At 44.9% G+C, this 14337-nt stretch overlaps 2 protein-coding genes across 2 annotated transcripts; one reads left to right on the forward strand and one right to left on the reverse strand.

The window, feature by feature from the left end:
- Positions 1-114: 114 nt before the first annotated feature.
- slc4a1ap (solute carrier family 4 member 1 adaptor protein) lies at positions 115-6371 on the reverse strand. The gene is made up of 14 exons (XM_070978695.1): positions 5530-6371; positions 4526-4733; positions 4229-4357; positions 4083-4143; positions 3846-3985; positions 3568-3728; positions 3234-3303; positions 2962-3151; positions 2624-2717; positions 2283-2529; positions 1836-1934; positions 1638-1723; positions 1448-1517; positions 115-1081 (listed from the first exon to the last, which is right to left on the reverse strand). The coding sequence occupies exons 1-14, from the start codon at positions 6358-6360 to the stop codon at positions 1032-1034; spliced, it is 2436 nt and encodes an 811-aa protein (XP_070834796.1). The 5' UTR covers positions 6361-6371; the 3' UTR covers positions 115-1031.
- A 233-nt stretch (positions 6372-6604) lies between these two features.
- Positions 6605-10234, forward strand: supt7l (SPT7 like, STAGA complex subunit gamma). The gene is made up of 5 exons (XM_070979243.1): positions 6605-6683; positions 7446-7927; positions 8158-8482; positions 9003-9240; positions 9482-10234. Exons 2-5 carry the CDS (start codon positions 7491-7493, stop codon positions 9784-9786), a joined length of 1305 nt encoding a protein of 434 aa, XP_070835344.1. The 5' UTR covers positions 6605-6683; positions 7446-7490; the 3' UTR covers positions 9787-10234.
- Positions 10235-14337: the final 4103 nt, after the last annotated feature.

The following is a 14337-nucleotide window of genomic DNA, read 5'->3' on the forward strand; positions in this document are numbered from 1 at the left end:
GGCTGTGTGTGAAGGAGGCCCACAAGTGTGCACCGGAGAGGACGGACAGGTGGGAAATTCAGAGTGAAAAATAGTGAGAGGGTGAATGCAAAGTGTGCGACGACTCCCACGTTATGTACAGACGACTTTATTACACATTTATATAACAAAATACAGTTTACATTTCTTCTTCTTGACTTTGTGTTTTGAGAGAAGACAACAGGAAAGAGGGTGGAAAGCATGGCAGTAAACCAGCAGAACAGCACTGAGTGGGATTTCACAGAGCGAGGAATCCTGCTCGAGGCAAACACACACCAATGGCGGACTCGCTCATGAAGACAATCTTGTTAAAAAGAGAACTTTGAGAAGGTTGGGCTGTGTGTGTGTGTGTGTGTGTCAGCATAGACACAGACACACCACTTAGCTTGAGTCATTATCAGCTTGCGTTTCATCCAGTAAGCCATCCAAGTGTCCAGATGGTCAGAAAAGCTGCTTCAATGCTCTCCCTCTTTCTCCCTCCTTGATACTCACATAAAAAAAAGGTTATGCCAGCGATCAACTGAAGCCAAATAGGGAAGGGATACAGATTGGATGTCAGGTGGATGTAACTGCAAGAGGAGCAGCCAAAAAGCAGAAAACTGAATTCAGATCAGTTGCTGCTCCCGCGCTGCTCCCTTTCTTTTTTTTTCTGCTTGGATGATATAGAATTCAAATGAAAGGACAAAATTCAAGTGCTACCCATCTCTATTATTGTCCTGGGTGAAAAGTGCCAGCAGGCTGACTGCCCAGTGTCTGCTCTGAGGGGGGCAACTTCCCGAGCACGCCAGTTTAACTGGAATGCTGTCTGAGAACGCAAAGATCCCTGAAAGATAAATCAAAGGTGCAGCAGTATTATCTTCGCCCTGGTCTGCTACAGGCTCCTCGAAACTGGACCTCACACAGGGAACTGGGGCTGGTGGAGGGGGTTAATGGTCAGGGCTGAGGAGGCTGGAGGCTTTGTGCTGAAGGTATTATCTTCAGTATAAAAGCTGCTGGAGTGGGGACGCAAGAACTCAGTAGCCGTACTTGTCGTTAAGGCTTGTGCGGCCATCTCCAGTCTGACCTGTGAGTGAAGAAGAGAAATGAAATGCTTGAAATGTCCCACAGGAACAAATTCACAGAGCTGAAAGAGTAAAGTTCAGCTCTGTAACTGCTGACTTGAACCAATAGCAATCCTGAGATGATGTAATGCAATGAGTTCTGACCCTGAATCTGAGTGGAAGTTATTTCAAAGCTGATTTTTATTCACGCTTATCTTATCATCGTGGCTGACTCTGATCTGCATTCCTCAGTGAACAATGGAAACGTTGCTTTACTTCCTTAAGGTTAAGGTTACACTACTTGCTGGATGAGCTTGACTGTGACCTGAAGATACAATCAATGCATTGTGGAGTCTGTTGCCAGTCGTCAGACAGGTCAGGGAGTTTACCTGCTGGAGGCATCCACACACAATAATCAGGGTCGTCCTCTGGATACTGTCCTGACAGCTGCACTGGTGGCTGTGGAGACAAACCATGAGGTGATTCAATGTAGCCACACGTGTCTGTATGATGGAATTAACGATTTGTTCTCTCCGTGTGTGGGTGGCGGTGGTGTGGAGGGGGGGGGGGGGGGGCTACCTTGCTGGGGCCCATCGCTTTCTTCTTCACATTCTTTCTGGGGCCGAGCTCTGCTGCTGGCTCTCTGCTGCCTTCAGCTTTGGACTCTGTGGAGTCCAGGAGTGGGACAGTACATCAGAGACGGAGCACAACTGACACACAATGACCAGTACTGGAGAGAGCACAAGCTGATACGGAAACAGTGAAACCAGGACCCACCTGGACTGGATGGGCGTACAGCCTTGCTGCTGCTGCGCTGAGCAGGCGGATCCACTGCCTCAGCAGGCTGCTCACCTCTCCTCTGCTCGTAGCTTTGCTCTGTGTGAAGTCACACAAACAAAAAAGATTCATACTGATCAACAAGTAAAAAACAAATTGAGACTCAGTTTCTAATTCAGTCCAATATGTTTGCACCTCTAATTATTTAACATTGCAGATGTGAGTCCCAGGGACAGATGTTCACTGACTTTAAATTTATCAAATCAATGTGATTCTGATTGTTTTCTTTCCATTTCTACATGTGGACGTGCCACAGACAATGGCATGCTTTTAGTATATACTACAGATCTACTGCCACCCAGTGGCATGAGACATTCATATGTTTTTTTCAGGACTGTCTCCTTGAAAAACCTTCCTCCACTTCCTCAGCGGCTCCCGTCTTTTCACCTTTTGGCTCTTGGGTCTGCGCTGGTTGCCGCCTTCGTCGTCCTGAGGAAGTGCTCTCTTGAGACGCGGACGCACTGATCGCTTCAGCATCGGCATTAATCTCCATGACAGTTGCACACTCTTCAGAATCATCATCATCCTCCTTCTCCTCCTCCTCCTCTTCCTCCTCCTCCTCTTCTACAGCAGGTGAAAGCGCTTTCATGTTGAAGAGCTCTGCGGGCAAGTTGGGCCGCTTAGGAGGCAACCTCTGCCAAAGAGAAGACGACCTCAGCAGTGGAAAGGAAGCAAGGCAGGAGAGGAGTGAAAGAGGCCCATTATTTGAGTTCTGAAACATCACCTACCCCAATGGTGCCAGTCTTCAGCTTGAATTTGCTTCCTCCCTTCATGGCTCCAAACAGCGGCAAGCTCTTTTTAGGCTTCTCTGGCTCTGAGTCACTATCACACCAACAGACATCAAAGTATCTTAGAATGTTGAAATGTAGGCTAATATATTAGGATAAAAGTGTTCCCAAAAATGTCCAGACAGATACAAACAGATCACTCCAGAGAATGTTTACAAGAAGCTGCAGAACACATTCCTGTACTTGTCAGTTTAGACTATGTGGAGAATGCTGGTATTTCAGGACGTCGGGTATCTGCTCAAACAGCGCGACACCCTGAATGCAGCGCTGTGTCTAACCTCGGCAGCAGTGAAGGCATCTGGGCGGGCCGCGTGAGTTCCACCAGTCTGCGAAGCCTCTGAGCCTCTTTGCGCAAGTCGGCTACGTGCACGTGGAGTTTCCTGCGCGCCACGGCGTCCATCGCTGCCTCACTTCGCACTGCGGTCATGAAGGCATCCAGCGGGTCCTCAGCCGAGGAGCTGGAGGAGCCTGAGAGGAGAGATGAGGCAGAGAATAACACAAGGAGAACATGCATGCACAGGGAGCGTGGCATCTGGCCACCGTGACTCACCTCCTCTATCAGCACTGAGCTTGTTCTGAGTCGCTGCCAGCTCCCTCTCCACCTCTGACAGTTTGGCCACCTACATGAAAATCAAACACACGAACGTTACCACAGAAACATACAGTGTGCTTGACATTATACCGCGGTTTACATGAATACACCTCAGAGGAAAAGGTTTTTTCCAGAGCCAAGTGAAATTGATTCCTGTGTTATTTTCAATGCATATCGAAATCCATATCATAAAGTGGCATTTGACCTTTGTCCCCTCAGAAACTTAAAGATCTAGTAAATCAGAATAGAGTGATCGTTCACAGTCTGTGTGTAAACAGTAGCAGATTTTTACCAGTGATTCATAGGTCTCAGGCCGCTCCTCAATCTTTCCCGCCTTCTTCATTCTCTCCTGCCTTTTCTTCTCCACCGTGCCGGTTCGATCCAGGAAGGTGTCATCGTCGCTGTCGTAGTAGTCCTCATCCTCCCAGTTCTTCTTCTTGCGCTTACGGGATACTAGAAATGGGCCACAAAACAAGAAAATCTATTATCGCGATCCTCGTAACGACGAGCTCTCCAGATGGTGCTTCATAAATCTACTTGCAGACAGTCCCACCGGAGCTGAGCTCACACCTGCTTCCTGCCGCAGCAGCCCTCTGGCTTCCAGCATTCGACAAGCCTCCAGGCAGCACTGGATGGCTGCTTCTTTCTTCTTCCCCGTGTGGGTCACCTCAGCGACCAGCTGCCGGCCCAGGGCATCGTCCACAGGAAGCCTGGCAGGAGCGTCAACATGAACTGTGTGACTCATAAGACGAGGGGAGACATTATGTAGACTTCACCATCATAAATCAGGGGTTTTGTTCCTCTTACTTTATTCTGCAGAGCCAGCTGCCGTGGCTTTTGTCTTCATACTCAAACTCCAGCTCCTCTCCTAAAATAAAGGTCGAAGTCAAGAAACTAATCACAAGAACCACACAAACAGAAGACATCTGTGTTTTAAGTATACGCCTTCTTACCTTCCCTGTCGTAGAAGCCCTGCAAAGCCTTCTTTGGGTCTTTCAGGTAGGCAGCTTCCTGGTCCTCGTGGAACTCCGTTGAAAAGGGGTTTTCCTCATTCTCGTCTTCCTCTTGGACAGCTTCCTCAGCTGCAGGGTGGATTTATGGAGACAGATGGAATGCAAGGAAAGAAGAGAACAAAAGGATTAACGTGCTTCTTTAGTTACTTGACACCAACACAGGATGACAACGCAGCAATATGTCAGCACAGACGACAGCGGACGTGCTGTGGAGTAATCCCACCGCCGGCAGCTCACCCATTCCCCACGAACACCCCGAGTCTTCATTTGACAGCTTGCTGGGGCCCCTGTTGCTGTCGCCTTCTTGGCCTTCCTCCTTCTCATCCTCATCATCCGAACCCTCTCCCATCATCCTCCTCTCCAGCTCTGCCTTCTGTTTTCGGGCCCGCTCCCTCAGCTCAGTCACCGTCAGGTCAGACTCTTCTTCCTCATCAAACTCTGGACCCTGTGGAAGGAGGGAAGGTGGAAAGGTGATGAAGACTGAACACTTTAAAGCTAAACATCCACAAACTGTTTGTTTTTCTTTGCTGCCTACATTACCCACAATACTTCTCAACCACTGGTGCCACAAAAGGCTTTATACACCATTTTTAACACCAATTGAATAGTCAGATGAATTGTTTTCTATTGATTATTATAAACTGCCTTTTTCATCAGATTTAATGAATAATTTTTGTGCCATGTTGTGCTTCTGGGCAGTGAAACATCAGAAAATAGTGAAAAATGCCCATCACAGTTTCCAAAAGGCTGAGGTGATGTCTTCAAATTGCTTCTCTTGTACAATCACAAGCCCAAATGTCGATGATTATTCCATTTAAAATTCAATGAATAAGCAAATTGTTATATTCAAGGAGCTGGAACTTTTTCACTTTTTCTTGATAAATGACTTTTATCACCACTACTGACATGAAGCTCCCTTTTATCAGTAAAATGTACAGTATGCAGCCACCTGACTTGACTGTGAGCTTCCTGAACCCTGACAAAATCTTTGTCAGAGTGGGAAGATTGCAAAATGAATCTGAGGATTAATTTAAACACAGATTATAGACACAGGCAATAAACACATGGTTAATGTTATTATATGAAGCTGAGGCTTAAAAACATCTAAAAACCTAGTTGACTGCAGTGAAGCACAGAATGACCCATCCCCACTCTGATATGCACTAAGGACAGCTGTCCTGTTATATACACATTAGTGTCAGTATACTTTCTGCTGGTATAAAATGGGTCACATCAATTACCTGAAGGATAAAAAGCCTCGTGCTCCCACCAAACTTTAAGACATGTCCCACGCGTAGTCTGATGTAGGTCTTCGGGGGAATCTTGTTCTTGTTCACCACAGTGCCGTGTGTGCTGCCCAGGTCGTGGATGTAAAAGCCGGCCTCCTCTCCGACAGACTCTCCCTCTCCAGCCTGCCCGCGGTACTGAATCACTGCGTGATACCTGGAGATGGAGGGATGCTCCAAAGAGACGTCACATACAGGTAAGCGTCCAACCACGAAGTAACTTCTCTGTGTGAGGGGTACAGTGTCCACTATGGAGCCGTTTTTAAGGATTTCCAAAGCATAGGGAACATCTGGAGACTTGCCCCCCCAGTGGGGCTCTGTATATGGGATAGGGGGGAATTTACCGGGCGGGGGCCCTTTAGGAGTATGCACCCTGGGTTTAGCTTCTGGCTTGGTCCTGACAGGAGCTCCATTCTTCTCTTTAGCGTATTTTTTGTCATCTTCTTTGCCCATTTCCGTGGTTTTGTTTTCATTTACAGGATCCGAAGAATCTTCTTTTGTAGCAGCCACAACTTCGGCTTTGTCATTTTCTGTCAGAGTTTTTGTTTCGCCTGCTGCTGGTTTGGACGGAGCAGCCACACTGCTGCGTTTGCTGGTGTGGGAAGGCGCTGCGAAAAGAACCGGTTTCTTAAAAATGTCCTCCGTTTCTGCTTCAGTTTTGTGTACATTTTTGTTTTTAGGTTCCCCTCCATTCTCAGTCGCCGGGCACTCGTCTGTTTCTGTTGCAGAATTCATTTCTTCATCCGTATTTTTCGCACACACGTCTGACGGCGGGGAGGCGGCCATGTTTATTTGGTGTAACTGTGAATATAGCCCGGGTTTTCTCAGCCTCTATAAAACTCAGAAAAACAGCTAATAAAGAAGAATATAGGCCAGAAAAAAATTATTCAAAAAAGTACTTAAAACACGACTACACTGCATGTTAAGAGAATTTACATTTTTATCCCGGTCGAAATAAAATGATTTGTTGAGGAACTCTCTTGTTTAGCTGTTCACCCCGATTTTTTTTGCAACAAGGACGAGGAAGCTTAGTTCCTGGGTAACTTCCTCCAAAGGTACAAGGGCTGTAGGTTGCATTTACTAACTTCTGTTTCATCCATCAGTGTATGGTGAGTCACAGTTGAATTTGTAACTCGTAAATAACTTTTCTAGTGAAACGTGCACGTTACGCACTTATCTAGCTTACCAACAGCGTCGTCGTTGCACCTTCACGAATGAGAGTTTGCTTATTCGTTCGCTTGTCTGGTGCTGCAGTACCAAACTCCAGTCAGACATCTGTCATTCTGTGTGGTCTCGCTATTCGGCAAACAGACATACCTGTTAAAACTTGACGTCGGAGCTTACGCGAATCGATACAATTTATCTCTCAAATCGGCAAACATCAACTACACCTATTTGCGTTTCTCATGTTGTTTTTAACCGTGAAAAGATATTACTTGTTATTCAGTCATATGAAGTTCTATAAACACAGATTAGCGTGGTGTGTATCTATAAATGTAGTGCAATGCAATTACAATTGACAATATTGTCTTTAAAAGATATTGTTGTTTGATTAGATTTATGCCGGTATAATCAGAAGACAAGTACATTGTTGTAACGCCTCTTAAAGCTTTGTCTCTGAGTTGTGCACATTCGCCACTGTGCAGTTAGTAATCAGTTCAGCAGCTTTTGGTTAACATTTGGCGTGCTTCAGCACACCAGGTTTAGTTCACCTTTCAAGCTTTTAGCTTTTTTGAAAAGCCAAAGAGAGTTGTCAACTGAAGGTGTTGTCTAAAAATCAGCGCAATTCTGAATGTCTTTAAAAAAATCAGATATTGTTTGTACTCACTTCATCCATGATTGTAATGGTCAGTCCAACTTCCAATTTTCAGACTCAGTGCGAGTTTGAATCCGGCTTGTGTCTTTGATCACACATCATGATGCGCTACTGGGGCGAGATCCCCGGACCTGCAGGGGCTCCTCCCAGTCGCAGCTCCTTCGACTTGCTCCAGCGTGAGTTTCGCTCAGTGGAGATGCAGGACCCTCCCCTGCACCAGCCCTCAGCTCATCGTCCGCGGCCCACCACAATGCTGGACATCCCCTCAGAGCCTTGCAGCCTCACCATCCACACAGTGCAGCTGTGTCAGCACGTCCGCCGCCTCCGTGGTCTCTTGGCAGCAGCCCAAGCCCAGGCTCAGGGTCCCAGCTCAGCATCCTCTGAGGGTTGCAGCAGGCTGGAGGAGGCTGATACCAACCTGCCCTTGCGTCCTCCCACCCCACCTGTCATGCCAGATGACCTGCTACCTGTGGACAGCAAAGTCCCACGGCAGCCCTTCCAGCTCCGCCACAGTGACCCTGAAAGTGACTTCTATAAGTAAGTTTATCTGACATTGGAGCTGAGCCAAGATGCTGCATTGATTTTCTTGTGATTAAATGCTTTCCATATCCAGTAAAGCATCTAAATTAGAGGCTTATCAGCCACTCAGAGTTTAGATATTATGGTTATGTTTTTTACATATTATCCAGTACAGATATAATCTAAGTCAATGTAGCAACCAATCATCATTAATCTCCTTTCATCTCCTCTTGTTCTGCCATCATAAGGGGTAAAGGCGAGCCTGTCACTGAACTGAGTTGGCCCTCCTGCAGGCAGCTCCTCTATCAGTCGGTGGCCACTGTCTTGGCCCATGCTGGCTTTGAATCGGCTCAGGAGAGCGTGCTAGAGACCCTGACAGACCTGGTTCATGAGCATTACTTGCGGGTCACCCGCCTGCTGCGGGTGGCAGTGGACCGGGAGGCTCGGCTCGGAGCCAGTCCCTTCCCAGACGTGGTGGAACAAGTTTTCCATGAGGTGGGCATCGGCAGTGTACTGGCCCTGCAGCGCTTCTGGCAAGTGCGGATCAAAGACTATCACAGCTACATGCTGCAGGTGAGGTTAAAGTGGGTCATAACTGTTCATAGGGTTATGCTTTTTGACTCTATTTACTGTGAACCATCCAAGATTTTTTTCCATTTGATTCCATTTGGCACATCATTGAGAAAACATTTGTAAAATATTTTGTTCAGCGGAAGCTGTCATGGCTTCACTACAGCAACGCTGAATCATCTCAGAAAGCATAAAGAACTGTGTACAAATGAGAACAATGGACCGTATGGCAACTTGTGTGCAAGCTGCTTGGAAATGAGACAGAATCCAAACTGAGAGATTCACTGCCTTCAGTGCCAACATGACTTCTAAGGATATAGTGATGAGCGGATCCTTGTGTTTGTGTCTGGCAAGTCACAGACTGTTGTTTCTCAATGAGCTGGATCATGGGTATTTCATATTATATATGTTAATAACATGATCATCAATTGAAATTCTTGATCATCCAGCTCCGCTCTTTCACTTCTCTGTCTCTGAGTCTTCAACAGTAAAATGGGACCAATAAATGATTCTCCTCTTCCAGGTGAGTAAGGATCTGTCGGAGGAGTACGAGCGACTGGTGAACCCAGAGAAGGCTCTGGAAGACTCCAAACCCCCGAGGATCAAGGAGGAGCCCATGAGTGACATCTCCTTCCCTGTTAGCGAGGAGCCTGAGGCTGACCTGGCGTCTGGAGACCAAGCTCTGCCCATGGGGGTCCTCGGGGCCCACGGCGAGAGGCTGGCTTCAGGCCTGGATGGTGACCATTCTCCTCACACCTCAGGTGAGACGAGCATTTCTGTTCAAATGTGTGCTCTGCATTCATTTCTGCAGACTGGACTGAAGTGCATTTTAAGCAAACCTTCAAGTGTTCAGACAGTGGAGCTGCTTGTAGTGTTGTAGCACCAGTGAAGTACATTCATACATTCATGCTCCTGTCACACTGGGAGAAGCTGCTTTCTTTAAATTCAGGTCGCTATTTTATGAAAATCATCTTTGCTGAACTTGCTCTCCTCTCTTATAAGGTGGGGGCGGGGCCAACAACTCGCCACTGTGGCCACAGGTCAAAATGGAGCCGCAGGATGGCGAGGAGGGACAGGGTGCCGGCCATCACCACCACCACCACCACCATCACCACAGTGTCCTGGGTGGAGATGTGTTTGAGGAGGGGGGGCCCATGTCCACCATGAGCGAGTCAGGAGGAGCCATGGCGCCCTCTCCTGGAGGCGGGGTGTCTGACGGCAGCTATGCATCGCATTCACCGGACTCCTTGATGGGAACCTCGCCCGTCTTCAACCAAAGACCGAAGAAACGGGCGAAGAAGATGTGAAGCCACTCTGAACTGAACCAGACCAGCTGTTGAGATCATGGCCACTGCACAGACTGACTGAGGCATTAATGTCAGGAATGAACTGAACCGATGAGGAAAAAATATATTTTGTAGTATTTCGTTTGTATGAGCATATTTTCTCTCACATTAGCTCATGATGTTGCCATTAAATGCATATTAATGGGTTGTATTGTCAAGACATAAAACAGCTTTTGAAGTAGCAGTTTTGTTAGTTTTATTTGTTTCTCAGGAAACATAGAAAGTTCTAATTACCCTAATGAACTGAAGAACAGGAGAAACTAACTAGTCCAAAAGCAAATTATTTAGCTGAAGAGCTTAATAATTCACCAGAATGGTTTGTTTTCCGAAGTTATTAAGTCTCTTTCTCCTCACATACCAATTACTGCCTGTGCCATTCGTTACAATTAAAAGATGCTCCACCAAAAAGGATTTTTTTCCTCCTCATGAACATGCCGTTGCTTATTATGATGTATTTTCAACTCCTCATTTCCCTTCTGCAGTACACTTAACATGTAGACCAATACAGCGGCACGATCCTCATGGAGACTTACACACACGTGTACTTCACACACACCTGTCAACCTGAAGCAGCCCTGCTAAATTAGCATCTGTTTCAGTAATGAGCCAAAGCTGTGAATGCAACACCAGAGGCAATTATGGCTTGGTTGTCTTCATCATGAAGGCGACATCAATCCAACCTTAATGGCAAATTAATTATGGCACGCATAATTTTGCATGCTGAATGAGCAGGCCTGTTCCAATGCATGTGATTTGCTTTTGTGTAGGCCTCTTTCATTTTCACCGTGAGGCAGTCATCGTGCTGATACGTATTGATATTCAGTTATCTGCACTGATTGTAGACTTCTGTTTTTTGTGGCCGTTTTTTGTGTGCCGTGTGACCCAGAGTTGGAGCAGCTGAAAAACAAAATCAGTATTCCCGACTTCCAACTGGAAAGGCTGCCCCTGTTGATGCTTGTAACTGGAGGAAATGTCACCTGGATCTCATCGAGTCTGAACTCACTGCACAAAACTAAATCCTCTGTCAGGCGGCAGCGGCGGGTGCAAAATACTGCGCCTTTGAGGAAACAAAAATACTCACACTTAACCTTAAAACCAAAAGTTTTCAAGTCTTCATCTGAAATAATTTTCCCATCTGGTGAACAAAGCTTTCAAATAAAAAGCACTATTTTGCGCTGGGCTCTGCAGAAGCATAAAGTTGCATAATATGGAAAAACTCAAAGTACAAGTACCTAAAAATTGCATTTTATTACTGCACCTGAGTAACACCACTGCTGACAAACTCTTTCCACGCTGCGAGGGACATTTATTATTCATGATAATACATCAATAGCCGACCCTTTCACAGCTGGACCATAAAACATCTTACTTAGAAACAACCTAGAACACAGGTTCATCACCTTCTGTGGTCGACAGCTGTGGTCATGTATGCTCATCGCTTCAAGTTGACCATGTATTATGACTAAAAGTTGCAAACTGTCGAGCCCACCACTGTGACCCATTGGATTAATGAACACAGCCTTATTATATTTGTGCTGGTGCAATGTGACCCCTCAGTTTGTCAACAGCTGCTGAGTTGCTGTGCAGTGGGGAGAAAAGGTGTAATTACAAAAATGTCAAGATGTTTTTGAGCAGGGGTCTCTGAGAAGGCCAGAGCGCACTGAGAGGCAGAGAAAGGGACCCGGCAAATGATTAATTACCTTCTTGCATCCAAAGTCATTAATTTAGCACGGAATTTAATCTCTCCGGATGAGTTTTGAGTTTGTGAGCAGAGTGAAGAATACGTTTCATTTTTACACAATGAGCTCGGATGGTCCTCCAGGCCGCTCGTTTGTCTGTTTTGGAACATATCACATGTAAAGCGGAAAGGAGACTCTCTGTCGAGAGCGGTGTCATCACAGGAATTCTCCAAATTCTATTTGTTCTGATCACACAAAAGATACTGTACATCTGCAGTGGAGGCAAATAATGAATTATGAGACGAGATGATCATATCAACACAAAGATGAATTGCCAGATATATGGGATGTGACAGGTACAAAGGGTCCCACTCTGTACACTCCACTGTTACGGCCATGTGACTGAACCCCGGAGATGACAGAACTGATTGCACGGCATCACAGTCTCAGTCTGAATCTATCAATGGATATTTTCTCTTGGGTGATTTGACTAAAAAATGGGAAAAGAAGCAAGAATTAATGCAGTCTCATTAACCTGGAATCCATCCATCGTCTGGTTAATTTTTTGTTTGGAGAACGGCCACAAGTATAATTAGGAGTTACAAATTAAACCTAGAAGCGTTCAAGAGTGAGTCAACAACAGTACGTACTGCAGCTGACTGAAAACGAGGCTCTGTGTCACGTCATGGGTGCAGGAAATGTGCAACACTGGTGGAATTGATAAGTGCATTTCCACAGGTACTGCACTCAAGCACTGTATGTGAGGATTTGTATTTTATGGTGCTTTATAATTCTACTCCACTACATTTCAGAGGTACTTTTTTACTCTCTTTCATTTGACAACTGCAGCTACTTGTCATGATGTACAGAAGTGACAGCAGAATTGACCAGTAAATTTTTGTAAAATTGCTGTTAATTACTGTATATTGTTTGTTACAGGATACCATCTACTGGTTCTTGTTGTATAGAAATTACAGCAATTCATTGTTTTTTTAAATCTTACAGAAAAACAACAGTTAATTGTAATCTAGTTTCCATTATCTTGCATTCTCTTCAAATTACAGCTGTTAATACATCTCAATACAATATGTTGTAGAATGTTTTTAGAGTTTACATTAGCAGCTTTGCAGTCTATGCATATTGAGAGTATTTTAAATGAGACCAGGCTATTAATCCAAAGTTCATTGTCACTGCATTAGGTTCAACATCTCCTAAAATCCAAGCCTCAGATAGAGATCTGTGAGTGGAATTTCTAGCAAGTTGGGCCACAGATTGAACCATTAAAATGCATTTTCATTTCATTTTTTGACTCTTCAGTCCAAAACATCCTCAACTAGACTTTACTGATTCTAGTAATTGTCACTTTAATTGTTTAAAAGATGACCTTTTCCAGTGTGTTCCTAAACCTTAAGATATAAGCAAATGGTATAAACAAAGGAACAATTTCCAGTCCCATAGTAAATATGACTTACACTCAAAGCCATTCAAAGTCCATTATGAGCCTGAGGAGAGATATGAGGATTTACTGTGCCGTTCTCCTTCTCATGCCCCTTCCCACTTCTTTGGCTGACCAGATTTGCTGTCTTAGTGCCACTGGTTGGTTTGATTCCAATGACGCACAATGAGAAACTGAAACTGCACTCACAGCTGCTCTACAGGACAGAGCACAATCCATCAGGCTGGAGACGAGACGAGAAACTATTTGAACTTCCAATGTGAAAAACTGCAAAACATGAAAAGTTGGGCTGTTAATTATTTTCCATTATCATTTCAGTTGTGCAGCATGTCCCCAGCAGGTCAACATAGAATCTTATCTGTTACTCATAATGGCAGACTTAACGAAATAATGACGCACCAGAATGCTACCTCTAGCGCAAAGTTAGGATTGAATGAATTCCCGGGCTTGCTCCTGTACACCTGATTAAAGTTGTACTAGCTTGAAAAGGGCAATCAGGTGCACCACAGGTAAAATGGCTGTTTGGTGCGTTACTGTGAAGTTTCATAATGAGTAAAACCAAATCATGTTCGCTCTCATATGCACACTGTTTGCAGTGATACATTTTTGGGCTAAGAAGAGCAAAACGAGGGAGAGAAAAGTAATTAAAGTTATGTGTCAACAACACAAAGACAGTAATCACGGCTCCAACTGATCACATTTAGCTGTGCCATTAACTGGTGCCACAACCTGAAGACTGAAGCCTGAAAACTGTTTCTTGAGGAGTCTCACAAAGCCATGGGTTAGGATTTTTTCTGTTCTTCTGTTTCTGTTTCTGTTTCTGTCTCTTATCTCTTAAATTGAGTAATGTTATGGTGATGACTAATGTTAGCAGCAAGCAAGAACTGAATCTGCAGACTGTGTATTCTGAGCAACAGATATTCTGCAGGGGATAGGGTTAATGTATGTATGTAGCTAGCTTTAGCTTCACTTTAGCTTTATCTAAAAAAAAGAAAAGAAAAAAAAAGCTGAATCCCAAATCTGTCTAGGTTCAAAAGTACATTGTTATCACAGGACTTTTACTTCAGTGTGCAGATCTGAGCACTTCTTCCATCACTGTGTAGTACAACAATGAATTCATAGTTGGTACCCAATGAATCTGAGGAGATGATACTATATACTATACTATATGTAAGCATTTGACTTTATATACAGTATATATTTTAGATCCTGCAAGTTTTAGATGCTTACCTCCAAAGTATTCAGATCATACGGTCCAAAGAGGAAAAAAAAAAACACGTTTTTTGAACTGACCACCACTAACTAAACTAACTAACTAACCACCTTAGACAAGGGGCCACAAGCAGGCAAAGCTTCATTTTAAGGGGCCACAAGCCA

The sequence above is a fragment of the Chaetodon trifascialis genome, chromosome 14 (genome assembly GCF_039877785.1).
Source record: "Chaetodon trifascialis isolate fChaTrf1 chromosome 14, fChaTrf1.hap1, whole genome shotgun sequence".
NCBI classification, from domain to species: domain Eukaryota; kingdom Metazoa; phylum Chordata; class Actinopteri; order Chaetodontiformes; family Chaetodontidae; genus Chaetodon; species Chaetodon trifascialis.